Source organism: Sesamum indicum, linkage group LG5, assembly GCF_026168435.1.
Source record: "Sesamum indicum cultivar Baizhima isolate 11 linkage group LG5, ASM2616843v1, whole genome shotgun sequence".
Lineage (NCBI taxonomy): Eukaryota > Viridiplantae > Streptophyta > Magnoliopsida > Lamiales > Pedaliaceae > Sesamum > Sesamum indicum.
The window spans coordinates 20,466,013-20,480,185 of record NC_142661.1 but is presented as its reverse complement, the minus strand read 5'-3'; the positions used below and the strand labels follow the sequence as shown (position 1 = coordinate 20,480,185).

The 14,173-nt window shown below is 35.4% G+C and overlaps 3 protein-coding genes across 4 annotated transcripts; 1 reads left to right on the top strand and 2 right to left on the bottom strand.

Moving 5' to 3' along the window:
• Positions 1-476: 476 nt before the first annotated feature.
• Positions 477-3,894, bottom strand: PUMP1 (plant uncoupling mitochondrial protein 1). Its single transcript, XM_011079299.3, has 9 exons — positions 3,477-3,894; positions 2,685-2,903; positions 2,529-2,607; positions 2,209-2,342; positions 2,009-2,107; positions 1,795-1,899; positions 1,546-1,620; positions 971-1,057; positions 477-855 (listed from the first exon to the last, which is right to left on the bottom strand). Exons 1-9 carry the CDS (start codon positions 3,561-3,563, stop codon positions 820-822), a joined length of 921 nt encoding a protein of 306 aa, XP_011077601.1. The 5' UTR covers positions 3,564-3,894; the 3' UTR covers positions 477-819.
• A 1,871-nt stretch (positions 3,895-5,765) lies between these two features.
• Positions 5,766-10,640, top strand: LOC105161622 (tobamovirus multiplication protein 3-like). Of its 2 annotated transcripts, XM_020693633.2 has the most exons (5): positions 5,789-5,995; positions 6,595-6,658; positions 6,743-6,796; positions 8,041-8,118; positions 10,198-10,640. In XM_020693633.2, exons 2-5 carry the CDS (start codon positions 6,605-6,607, stop codon positions 10,288-10,290), a joined length of 279 nt encoding a protein of 92 aa, XP_020549292.2. In that variant the 5' UTR covers positions 5,789-5,995; positions 6,595-6,604; the 3' UTR covers positions 10,291-10,640. The 2 variants fall into 2 exon arrangements, with proteins under 2 accessions (XP_088736320.1, XP_020549292.2); XM_088880194.1 differs by lacking the exon at positions 6,743-6,796 and having other exon boundaries at positions 5,766-5,995; positions 8,066-8,118.
• A 1,235-nt stretch (positions 10,641-11,875) lies between these two features.
• Positions 11,876-13,970, bottom strand: LOC105161568 (large ribosomal subunit protein eL33y). The gene is made up of 4 exons (XM_011079300.3): positions 13,812-13,970; positions 13,501-13,729; positions 13,047-13,089; positions 11,876-12,016 (listed from the first exon to the last, which is right to left on the bottom strand). The coding sequence occupies exons 1-3, from the start codon at positions 13,877-13,879 to the stop codon at positions 13,048-13,050; spliced, it is 339 nt and encodes a 112-aa protein (XP_011077602.1). The 5' UTR covers positions 13,880-13,970; the 3' UTR covers positions 11,876-12,016; position 13,047.
• Positions 13,971-14,173: the final 203 nt, after the last annotated feature.

The following is a 14,173-nucleotide window of genomic DNA, read 5'->3' as shown; positions in this document are numbered from 1 at the left end:
TGCTGATTTATAATCTGAACTGGTGCGGGTATTTGTTGATTTTTGTCATGTTGGTAAGTAGCTTCCATGTCTGAAACAAACTTTCTGGTATTTTGGTCCTCTTACCTGGAATTGTAGATAGTCTAAAATAGGAAGAATTTATTTTTTTTTAAAAAAAAGAGAGAAAAAAAAGAAAACAATGGTTACATGAAGAAGTTGGATGTATTTGAAATTTAAAACGATAGCATCTGGAACCAATTCGTTCAGAAAAAAGGAGTTCCACAACACCACGTCAACAACTTTTCAAAAATTAGAACATCTCACGATTTAACTCTCTCTAAGCTATATGGTTAAGAATTTGGCATAAGCTCAGCAGGAGCCTATGTTCACATGATTTCATAATTAATGGATACTAGCTTGCAAATTAATCAAATGCAGAGAATTTCAGAAAATTTTCAAAGGAAAAATAATGAATATATGAGAGATCACAGAGCAGATTCATAATTCAACGAGGTTTCTGCTACCTCCAATTTTATTGCCAACTCTGATAGGGGGGTCATTACAGTGATTAATGATAAATCATAAGCAGCTGAACTCAGGAGGATTCTTGAGCTGATCAATACGAATTCAGAAGAAATAAAAGAAAATGACAATCAACTGAAGGCACGTTCTGAATTGCATTATGCCTTCAATTGTTTTCACGTAGCAAGTTAACTTAATTTATTGTAAACAATGTGAAAACAATAGAAGAGGATAGTATTTCCTCTAGCGAGACCTAATGGCTGCAGAAATCCAAGTATAATGCTATCACAAATGGCTTTTAAGCTCTGTTCTTTTGTTTTAAGACGACTCTAAATTTTTGACGAACTTTTTAGCCTGCAAGTGAGCAAGAAATGAGAAAATGAATTCCATGGTTTAGGGAGAGTGAAAAGGATAAAAGAAGAAAAATTTAGAGGTTCGTATTTGAAGCAAAGTTGTGAAAGATTAGTACCTGCTCCAACGTCAAAAACATGATTACATTCCATGATCCAAGCCGTCCAAAGTTGGGGATAAAGCCTTTGTAGAATGCCAGAGGTCCCTGCAAAACATGACATTTGACAGCGTAATGTAATCAAAGCCAACTAAGATGCTGGTTAGACTGAACCCAGTTTATGAAAAGAACATCAACATGAACAACATTCCTTCTTTCGATAAATCACGAGATAATGGTTATATGCAGAAATTCAGGTTACAAAGTTGACCCTCATAATAGTGAATAAGAGTGCAAGCTGAAATGGTTAATCCATAAAATTGTGATAAGAAAGGCAAAAATGTTAAATCAGAGTGTTAAGTTGCTCCTTTTGCAGATATGCAACTTTAAGGGTACACTTCCACAGCTGCAATCCAGCTATGTTACAGCCTCACAGTCTCGAGATACCTTCAAATCGAAATTTTATTTCTTTCCAAGATGGACATCAAGTTTTGCAGACAAGCCAGATGAGAATTTTGCACCCTCACTTTTTCTAAACTCAACCTCAAGCAAGGGTTAGAAAATAAGAGTGTGGGGCAGCAGAAATTGAAACTCACATCATTCTTCAGAGTCTTGACAAAACAATCAAGTGTGCTCTTGTATGTAGAATCTCCCATCATTCTTGACTTGACCTGCCACAAAGAGCCAACCAAGTTAATTAGCAGGCCTCTCTGGAAAACACACAAAAAGCTTTTTGGCTGTCTCTAAATCTCCTACCATCTCTTCCAGTCTTTCTCAAAGAATCTGTCAATTTTCCAAGAACAGAACAAAAAATGCATTTAAAGAGGTGCACTTTAGTAAGTTACCACATCAACTGGAGAGCCTATGCAGACTGCAAAGAAACCAGCTCCTAAACCAGCTAAGAGATGGGTGAAAACATTGTCTGTGAACCCAGGGATTTTCAGAATTGTCTGTATGGAAATTAAAACACAAAAAAGGATAAGTAAAAAACACAAGACAAAACAAATTAGTCTAAAGTAGAGGACATGAAAATCAAAAGCAGATGAAGTGTCGTCATACCTGCTTCACTTGATCATAACTGGCTAGTTCAGCAGCATTTATGATAGCATTGCGTGCAACATTTGGTCCGAGTCCAGTCCACAGAGCTGTAACTCCTTCCTAAATTTTTAATGAAGATTAAATCCAAGAGGATCAAGTCGGATACTCATTTTCTAAAGAGCAACCTCAAGGAAGCAAAAGCAGGGTTTCAGAGGCATGACCTGTCTCACAATCGTAGAATAAGCATTTAGAGCTCCAGAATAACGCCTGGGCACACCAGGGGGTAGTTTCCCCTCAGCTTGAAGTCGTACTTTAACAAGGTCAGTAGGATTGGCTATAGCGATTCCTACGGCACCTGATTGATATTTAATAGTTCATTTAAAATTCTTAACATTCCCAAATACCTCTTCTTATCTTCATATCCAAGAGTTAGCTTTCAGATATAGATATCTTCAAACATAAAAAATGAACCAGCATATTGCACCATCAATATTAAGCCAGGGAGTAACAGGAAGGCAAACCATCAGCAGTATGTTCTCACCAGTTGTGAGTGCAGCAAGAACTTTCTTTGACAATGGTACATCTCCAACATGATCTTTACCAACATAGAAGGTTTTAACCTATCAAATACAGAAATCAAAAACCACTGAAGCAAAACAAACTCTAATCTAAAGAAAAAGTCAAAGAGGAAACATACAGGTTCATATAAACCAATCCTTAAACCTCCAAACAGGCATTGACGGTGTAACCCTGGCACAATACCCTTCCACAGTGCAGCCAGCCCTTCTTCCCTCGCAATAGTTCCAACCGTTCCTAACAATCCCCTATATTTTGGCAAAGGCATCCCATCCCCGGCAATGGATTTCTTTTGCAACTGAAGACGGACCTTGGCAGTATCCAATGGGATTGTACATATCTACATGCAGATAGTGAAATTAGCAAATTAAAAAATGCACTCCACCAATGATATGCAATTCACATATCAAAACTCTCAGATGACCATAATATATGGAGGAAAACAACAAAATCAAATTTCTCAAAAAATTCCTAGGCGACTATGAGGATTCCAGTATACACAACCAAACAGAAACAGAGCAACTTCATCTAATTCGCCAGGAAAACCTCAAAATTATAGACCAAGTTTATATAAAAGGATAACCGACAATAAAATTCGGACCTTGCTGATATGCGCCCCCCCCCCCCCCCCACAGTATAACGAGAATACGATCTAACAAGTCACTACAGGTAAACTTTTTCGTTTGACCAGCATTCATCTAAACATAATTCTCACCAGCAATTCACCACCAGTTCCATGTACAAGCTATAAAATTAGAAGAAAAAAAAGGAATTTACACAAATATACACATATAAACTTGAAGCCTAAAATATATATATAAAGCCTCAAACGAACACAGCAAATGAACCGCCACTCACTGAGAGTAGAGATTGGAAAAGAGTTAAAAAGACAAAACTAAAAGAAAGAGTGTACCTCAGCGAAGCAAGCAGCAAAAGCACTACTGGCAAATGTTCCGGCGAAAGAAATGTCCGATTTAGACTTTCCCTGATCCCCCCCCATCGTCGGATAAAAACTAAAAGCAAAAAATCTAGGGTTTTTGCCGAAGTATAAAAATAGGAAGACGATCAGATCAGAGGCTTAACGCGGAAGCTCCGGGCTTTGGGGTCTGAGGAGGAAGAAGAGAAAACAGAAGTGAGAGAGATAGATAGATGATAAAGAGCTAAAATACGTAAGAGGAATCTCGGGAAAAGCAAAGAAAAGGCAGCGAATCGCAGATTTAGGGAGCGCAATTGGGTGTGTGTGTGTGTGTGCTTCCATCGTCAGTCGCCACCTCCATAACATATTTATTCCTTTTTCTTACATCTACCAATGCATCTCTGCTCCCGCTTTTACGTCCTTTTCCCTTTTTTTTTCTTTATATTGTTTGTAAATTTTATTTTGATATTAACTCATACACGTGTTTACTCAACTTTGAATTCGATAACTCAATTTATCAAATTGGTTGCTCAATTGTTTTATTTTTCTATCTCAATCCTAATTGGTGCTTTAAAATATTTAATTATTTAGGCATGTTTTTTATTTAATGGAGATTGGAATTGGGTACTCCATTAGGATATGCATCTGTGACTCGGAAAATCAAAGTTGTTTTCAGACAAGCGACTTTCTAGCAGTTATTTTGGAGCTCTAACATTTGAATTTTGTTTTCTCACATATATAGCATGTGGGGCCATGCACACGCATTGGTCAAGATTCATGTGCCCAGCCCAACACTAATTCTAACCCACAACACTGCAACACTAATTAGTATAGAAATTCAAGTAAATTTCCCATATTGGGTAGTAATAAAATTGTTGGTCGTCTTAAAGTTAATTATCCATCCCACTTTTATGTTATACTCAAGCCTTAGGAAATTGGAACTCCAATAAGATTTTACTCAAATCAGATTCAATTTAATATCATTTATATATAATTAATCGCTCTATTTGAACTGTACTTTATTACGACAAACAAAAAATTAGAAAATAAAAGGAGAATGCGATCCCAAATACACTGATCGAAGTTAACTAGAAAGAAACGGACGTGTTTTCTTGGCAGATGGGCTAGTGGTCTTATTGGATTGCTGTGTCAAGGCCAAGGCTGCGAAAGCCATGCTAGAACAACAACAATGTTCCATGTTCTCTCACTTCTTGCCGCTAAACCTTAATAATTCAAACCTAACCATTTAGCACATTTGCTGTTTATACTTGACATTTTTTTATTAGAGTGAGGCAAAAAATATCAATGTTAGCAAAATAATTATATATTATTTATCCCTTATTTAATATTTTTTAAGTAATAATTTTGTACTTATGGAAAAAATGTAATGGTGTTTATCTCGCTTTCTTTTTCTCCCCCTCTCTCTCTCTTTATATATATGTATATATATATATATTATATTTCCTCTTTATAAATATTAAAATATACATAAAATTACACAAATAAGTAAACGGGAGCCAATTATTTTGTATGTTTCAAACTCAACATGCTTCACTATTCTTACTTTCAACTTTGCAATACATAAAGGGTATAATTATAAGTGCACCTTTTTAATATATGATTTATTTATATAAATTATTTTTATTTTTTTAATAAATGTATTAAGAATTATCGTTTGCACAAACGACTCATATTTTTAAAAAAAATACACACAATTTCTAAAAAAATACCAACACCATTACAAAAACTACTACCACTTAAGTTGTCATGAGTGATTTTTGATACTACGCAAAAGACATAAGAAATTTTTGTAAATAAACTATAGACTACGGGATGTAAATGTAATTATTATGAGAAAAAATTTAAAATTTAACCATGGATAATTGTCATAGTTAAAAATTAATAGTTGTAGCTAATATTTATTGACTACGCCCACCCAATAGTTGTTGGCTGTGATTTTTATTATTGTGATTAAAACATTTATCATGGCTAGGTATAACAAAAAAAATTTGTGGTGTTAAAAAAATTAATAATTTTTTATAATAATTTGTTATAAACCAACTGCAAAAAAAAAAAAAAAATCACCAACGGTAAGAAAAAAAGTAGCCGTTGGTATTTTTCTTAATCAATTAATAAAGTTAAAAAAAGATTATAATAGCTGTAATTGGCCGTTGAAGCAGAGAGAAAATTAGTCCGTTGGGCGGTTAATCAATTATTAAAATTAAAAAAAGATGATAATAGCTGTTAATAGCTGTAATTTGACCGTTTAAGCAGAGAGAAAATTAATCCGTTGGAGCGGGGTGCTAAAACCCTAATTCACCACCTCTATAAACCTGACCCCTCCTCTCCAAGCAACACACACTCACTCACAACTCACCTCGTTCTCCGGCTCGTAGAGAAGGAAGGGAGAGAAATGCCGCTGGGAGAGAGATATGGCGGAGACAAGAGCGAGTCTCGGTACTTCTCTATGGTGTTTCTTTATTTGCAGCCCTGGGGTTTCTTCTCTATGGTGGAAGGTAATTGATTTCCTATTTGATAATTGACTGATGCTGAAGATGTAGATTCTTTAATGTTGTGCTGTGTGCTCCTCTGATATCGGTATCAATCAGGCTTCGTTCTATTTATATAAGTCAAGTAAGTCGTAAGATTATGAATCAATGGGAATTTTTTTAAGTTGCTATTAGCTCTTTTCTTAAATAGGATTGACCACTTGCTTCCTTGCTGTCCTGCTTCTGTTGGAAGTAGAAGTTATTACTCCTCTGTACATAGTGGTCCTCAAAATAGAGAGAAGTTTAAATGTGATTAATCTGTTGACTGTGTACTCGACCTCTATGAAGTCAAAAGTGCTATTCTGTGGAAGGGGCACGCCCAGAAACTTAATACTGGTATTCTTGAGTTCTGAAAGAGAAGTTGATGACTTATTGATTTCTCAGTATCGCCCATAAGTGTTTTTCCTTGGGTGATTCCTACAGAACCCAAGAATGGTTGCGTAATTTGTGACTGGTCCTTTTTCAGATATATCCGAGTTTCATACAGTTGTCATTTAGTCCTTTTACTTTGACACAGTATGCTGCTGATTCACATCATTCTTGACCTTTAATGTTTCTTTGGACAGATTATTCTTAATGTTGCAACGATTCCCTGTGGAGTCAAAAGGACGGCGCAAGAAACTACAGGAGGTATATCAAGCTGGTTAACGTTTCTTGTCTTTTAATATAATATGTTTCTGTTTTAACTTTTCTCCTCATCTCTTGCTTACTCAGGTTGGCTATGCGACAACAATATGTTTTTCATGTTTTCTGATTAGATGCATCATGGTAAGCCGTATACTTATTCTTAGAAGTGGCTGATTGCTTAATTTTTGATATGATCCAGCTTGCAAAATGATAAATTGATATTAGACGATTATAGCATTGCTTTCTATGTTCATCACCATTCATTAGTCTATTCTTGTTAGTTTTATTGATGCACTCACACTAATTAGGACTTTTTGGTTTTGATTATTTCTGAAATATTAATTAAAAATTTACTGGATTTTATAATGATTTTGTTTTAAATTAATTCTTATTTCTTAATCTCTTTTACTCAAATTAATCAGACTACAAACTTAATGCAAGGCACGGCAAATGAATGTCTGGGAGTGATTAAGGAAAATGATCTAAACAAGGCTAGTTCTTTGTTAGAAAATAGGAAATGTAGGCTGATTGTTTTGGTGTGTCTTTTCTTTTTGTTGTTATAAAGCTTTAAAGATTTATGTAAGGAATTAGTATCACACATTTTCTCCATAATTTCATTTGTCCCTGACCATAACCCTGCTCCCTAGGCAGAAACTCGTTTACTTCTAATTTTCTGATAACCTGGAATAAATGCAAGGAATTATTACCGACTGAAACATCATTATTACTATGACTGCACAGATAAATTCTATTCTAAATTTTGAGCAATGTTGTGACCTCTTGGTTTCAAAGATGACATATTTGACTATTTAAAAGAACTATCTATTCTACAGCTGTAATTTCTAGCATAAAAATAATATACATGATTTCTTTTAGAGTATTAATTCAAAAATTACTTAAAATTTTTGAAATAAAAGTTACTGAAGAATGACCATCAAATTATGCAAAATAGTTAGTATTAACAATTAGACATGCTTTCCATGTAGTATGAAATTAAAATTTTTGGAAATATATGGATCCTATACATAAAAAATTATGAACATGTGTCCAATGAGCAATGGCTGCTCTTGTGCATCTCTTCTGGCTGTAAGCACTGTGTTCTTATTCGGAAGCTCTTATCTCCCTCCCAATATTTCTGGTCCGCACCAGCTCTTGGTACACGTATACATGTATGCGTGTTTGTCTTTGTATAGGTGTATGCCTTTTATTCTATGTCCATGCCTATATGTATGCATAAATCTGCCATATGTATGCTTGTATTGTCTTTATGTTTGCGTTGTGGATGTATATGCAGTGTCTCTGTATACTTTACTTATCTATGTACATTTGTGTAGTTTCAGTTATTGATCTCATCGTCTGACTTTTGTTTCTATCACATTTTACAGATGTGCTTTAATGCATTTGATGCAGCTGCAGATCTAGATGTCCTGGATCAACCTATTCTGAATTTTGTTTACTACCTGGTACGCTTTCTGATGTATGATGTTTTGTGGTGTTTATATATAATTGAATTTGATGTTCATGCATCCTGAACAGGATAGTTGCAAATTATTTTAGCATTGACTTTTTATGTGAATGAAACATTGTTCTTAAAACGCTTAAGAAGTTTTGTATCAACAAAGTGTTGTTGATGGCTTCTTGTTTTGACTGCTGCTTTTATATCTTGTTTTTCAGTTTAATTACAAGGGTACTTATTCCTCAAAGCAATGAGGTTTCTGTATTGGTGGAGTTCAGATAGGGTTTTGTTCAGGGAAATGTGCATTTCCCTTCAAGAAGCTTTTTATAATTAAGTAAAAGTACCTAAAAGCCTACATAAAGCAATTAACACCTAATATAATTTCTCTCTCTTTTTAATTATTATTTTAGCCTATTTTTAGCTGAATACATCTTATGAATATCCAGTATCGGTAGCACGACTCAAATAAAAATAATCTTGGTGACATCAGAGTGAAAATAATGTTGAACATGGTCATGAAGTAGGATTCTGTATCATATCTATGTTCAATAATAATCATGGAGATAAGAGCTTGATTAGATCTCTGAGGACACAAGACACAAGTACTAACTGATGTATGTGAGAAAGTTTTTGGTGAGTGTAGACATAGAAGAATCTAACAAAGTCAGTCAGAAATTTAATGAGAATACAGGAAAGCAGCCAGTCAGCTTTGGAGAAACATATCTTTGAGGTTTGTCTTTGTGTTAATTTGGCGAGTTCAGTAAATGCATTGTAAATCAGTTGAATGTTCTCTTGAAGAGATTAACTCGAACCAAAAAAATGTTCAAGTATTCTGCTTGAGCACTGTGATTTTTCCAGGAACTGATCATTGTTACGCTCCAGAATTATGAGAAATGCCCTTATTAAGAAGTTATACCTAAGGTGAGAGTTGCCTATTCGAACCCCTCTTTATGGCGGTTGATCTGTTACCTTTCCAGACAAACTCTTCTTGAACTGGTACCAAAACTGGTCTTTTTCGGCTGGGCTTATGTAGCAGTATCCTGGCAACATCCAGTTCAACTCATCATCGCCCTACAATTACCTAAATTCCATCTGATCTTTTAGACTGTCCATTCAGGCTCAAACCAGGCCAACCTGGCAGCCCCGATTGAGAACCTTAGTCAACTACAGCTGGCCCCACTGTTCACGTATTATATGCCTGTATTTGCTTGTTCTGCCTATTCTTTGCGTGATGGAATTCCAATTTGTTGTGCCCACGTTTTTCTACAAACTTTATTTGGCATGGGGTTGTTACTCACCAATTGTTGTAAGTACTGGGTTGATGGTAGTACTTGAACTTTTTAAGCATTGGGTACATTTATGTCGTTTTGGTCTGGTTGATTTGTGCTTTCGGGATCAAGAAAATCACCAGGATGTTTGTGGAGGGATGTGCGAGAGGCTGTCTTGTCGTAATTGGATAGAGAATGAACCACAAGCAAGCACATCTAGAATCTTAAGGATACAATCAAAGTAAAATCTTTAGCAGCTGTGTGTTCCTGCAATGTCACCTGTCTTTTCTTCTTTTATATATTATTTTTTATCCTTTCTCCTGGGTTGTTTGCTCTTACCGTTTAGTTGAATGCATAGGTTCGTTATTTTGTGAGGTCTAGTTTCATTGAGGAGACAAATAGATAAATTCAAGTCTGTTTGATTTCATATACACAGTATTTAAAGAAGAAAATTGATATAAATGAGCTATTCGTTTGTGATCTTTGTATTCTAGCAACACTGTAGAATGTTTTGAGGATAGAAATCCTTACCCTTGTAAATGTAAAACGAATTGTTACAAATCAAACAATTCTCATGATTACAGCTGGGGTTGTTCTGATCCCTCTAGAGCTAAAAAGACCCAAGCATCCCTACTTTATTGTCTTTTATGCATGCTTCTGCTCTCTTATGAATTTGTTCATATGCAATTCTTATTTTGTGAGGTTTATTTTCCTTGATAAGAAAAGATGGTACAAGTAAATATTAAGAGAACTTTGGTCCTTGTATCTTGTTTGCTGTAGTATGTTTCCAGTTGAAATTCTGACCCATTATTTTGCAGCTAGTGGAGATCCTACCATCGTCACTCGTTCTCTTCATATTGAGGAAATTGCCTCCAAAACGCGGGATAACACAATATCATCCTATCTGGTGATGGGAAGCAGATAATAAATCAGGGTAACAACTGGAGGGTTGGGAGGATGATGATGATGATGCGATTAGGTTTCAAGACAGCTCCTAGCTGAAACTAAGCAGGGGCCAGAACCTTCTCAGTGTAAGGGCGAACCTCCCTGTGAATGTCGGCTTGCTCTCAAATGCAGTTTGCACTTCTCCTTTCTTTTCTTCCTTTTTTCTTTCCTTCCCCGGCTAGTTTGAAGTTGTGAATGTTGAACGTAAACGTGTAGTTGAAAGTGTAAAATGTACATTGTGTCACCTTTTCAAACCAATTATTTTCTTTGTAAGATGTCAGTTTGAGGAGAAATTATTGATGTGATTTTTTGTGTTTGGTGGGGAGTCTTGTTTGTGTGTGATATAGGGGGTCAAGAATGCATGTTATGATGGCCGATGTTATTTTGAAGATGTAGAGATGTGAGATCAATAGGCGAAAAAAGGGACGCATATATTCCAATTGCTCCCCACTCCAAATACAACAGAAGAACAAACAAAGCTGTACAAATTGTCTTGAGGTTGGGACTTGCAACGCCCAAATCTCGATGTGGCCCCATGGGGTCGCCTCATCTACATTAATATTGAAAAAAAGCTCTTTACATGCACAGATGGTGGTTAATGATGCGGTTGTGTCAATTTTTAATATGACTATTATATCTTAATTGGGTAATCGTAGAATTAATTGTGATTACATTTTTTATGAATATTTATTGGTATTTTATTTTATTTTTATAAGATTTAAAAATGTGAAAAATTATTTATTATATACATGTGGGAATAATGTGTAATGGCCGCTAGTAAAAAGTAGGCCATGATAGTTAATGGTATTTATTTTCTGTAATGTTGAAAATTAATTTATTTAATGTTTTTAATTTATATAATTGATAAATTAATTTTTTTCTAAATGTAATATATAAATTTATACATTTAATTTTTATTTATATATTTTAACATATAAAAAATTATTTATTATATGCACCCACAATGGCTAGTGTCAAAAGAAAAAATTCTTTAGTGAAATAGAAAATAACGTTTCGGCCTTATTTCCGTGCTGACGGGGGGACTGCTAGCTGAAATCAAATTGGGCTGGTGGATGGTGTATTTTGGACTTTTACTCTATTAAGGATTTAGGGACATCAACAAGATAATATTTATCGACCCTCTTTTAGGGCTGGGATATATAGATATAGACCCTCTTTTAAAATTTGAAATTATATTCTCTTTCCAAATTTTTTTAAATTACTGCTACACTCCCTTCGAAATATAATGTGCCGACAAAAAACTTTCATACTTAGCAGAAAATGTTGAAATTGAAAGATCAACTGAATACACGATCATATATGTTTGTATTATGATGCAGACCTAAGAATCACCAAATGCAGGACAAATATGTAAATATCATCAGGTCAATTGTGCCAGGAAATATTGTCCAAGGGAAGTAATAGTGGCAGATACAAGAGATCAACAACACACAACGCAACAATGTCCAACCTTTCAAACCCTATTCAGTGAGGTAAAATGGCAACATTGTGGAGCCTCAGTACAGTCCGTTACCTCAACTAGATTGTTTCTCATATTCAGATTCAAAAGAAAAGGAAGAGGAAAATTGGCTAATAATAAGAATAATTCCTAAACTCAAAACTATAGTTTTAAATCTTGAAGATTCGGCTTTCACTTAACGCTCCCAAACCTGATCAACAAGAGCCCAATCACTGCAAAGGCAAAGAAGAAATTTAGATAGAAACAAATGGTTCAAATACAAAACGAAAAAGAAAAAATACCTAGTACTTTGTCTTAAATTGACCCAGAGACTTCAGAGGGATATAAAGCTCCAAAAGTGATTACTTAAATGCATTTAACACGTATATTGTCTGGGGTAAGATACAATCAGCAAATTCACTTCTCTCATTGAATTACCAAATTAAGATAAACCATCACAAAGACCCCCTAAAACTGAAAAGGGGCCAGAAGTAGGTCAAAACATTAGAGAGGTACTTGATCCCACAACCATAGTGGTATTGCCAGCTATCCAGAAAATTAAGATAAATTTTTGAGTTAAAGAAATGAATTAGGATGAATGAAGCATTGCTGAAAATCCGCGACCTCAGTGCAGGGATGAACTGGGAAGCTGACGCATAGCATTGTTCAAGGGAACAACTACATAAGATTAAGACTTAAGTTGAGCGTATCCTCCATTAAGCGCTTTTTAAAAAAAAATGATGCATGCGATTTTGCAAAATGTTAAGGGCAAGCTAGATAAAAATTGATCTGCCAATGAAGCCTAGCTTAGATGGCGAAGCTGAGTCCCCAAGACCTTCGAGGTAATGGGTTCGAACCCCGCCTTATGCATGGGATGCAGTTTCTAATGAATAGTATGTGTATTGTTTCTATTGAATAGTAGACGTTGGTTAGATTTCGTTTATTTGATACCCAACATGAATGATTATAATTAATTCAATTAATAATATTTCACCGCTCTTAGTTAAAAAAAAAAAACTAGATAAAATTGATCCAAAAGCAGTTAGTAAGATGGATTGGCTTAGAGGGCAGCTATTTGCTTGCTTCTCCTGTTCACTTCTAGTTCACTTGGTTTTCCACTCCACTAGCTTAGCAGGCTTGAGTACAATTTTGGATAACTAACCACTATACCATTTACATGCCATAATAAAACACACTTACACGCCAAATAACACAATATATTGAAGCATATAGAGCAAGTTGACATAAAGTTTTAGCTCTTACCTCAAATGTTGCTTGGGTACATGAACACCCTTACTCTAGCACCCTGTTTCACAAACAATGCGAAGGCCATTAGCAACCAAGAACTCCTAACTTTCTACAAAATACAAGGTTCCATAAAATAACTTTCATAATATAGGTATGAGTCCAAGCAACAGACTCAATATTCAGAAACATCTCTTCTCTCTCTCACACACACACACAAAAAGGCAAAATAAATCCTAGCTGAACTGAAGGCTGCAACATATTTCTGACAGGAGAAGCACACAGATTCACTTGCCCAAGTTTGCTAAAGTATCAGAGATATTATCATCTTCCAGAACTCTAAAGCATTTCCAGAAAATTAACTAATCAACACAAGATATGTCTAAAGCAATGTATATGAAGCTACTATTATCAAATCCACCCTTGATTAAAACTCATCATTCCAGAACGAAGAGATTTTGAGCAAATATACCATGGATTTGGGGGGGAGATTAGACTTGAACTTGGCACGAACAACGCCGCTGTTACCGTGGGGACGTGTAACTTTACCCCAGATGCAACGGTAGTGAGAGCCGTTCTTCTTAACCTTGGCCTTGTAAATGTACGCCATTCGCTTGCCGCGGTACCATGCCACTTCCTCTTGAGTGTTCACTCCTTCTATCTGTATCAACGACGTGTTTGGATACTGATTCGACTTCGACCTACCATCATTCACACAATCCATTCAACTATTACTATCCAAACACGGAACAGTTCTAAGTCAATGAAAGTTTCAATTTTTACCTTTTGTATCCAAGGATTGTTCCACGGACGTAGAGTCTGACACGTTCGCCTTGGCGCCCTTTCACCATTGTCGCTGTATGAAAGCTTCGGCGAGCTGAGAATCAGGAACAAAGAAGACTTGGAAAAACCCTAGCGTTTGTGTTTAAATGGCAATGACTACATGGGCTTACACACTCGGGCCCAAGTTCAAGTAGGGTAGCAATGGTTTAGAACAGTGGGTAGGCCCAAAGCCCATATATCCAGTCCTATGCTTTGCTTCGCAATCAAATTGGTCCGCCAAAATTATGTAACTATTTTAAAAATAAGTTTTTCAAATATTTAAATTAAGGGTTCCTTTAGTTTAAGTGAGATGAAAATGAAAG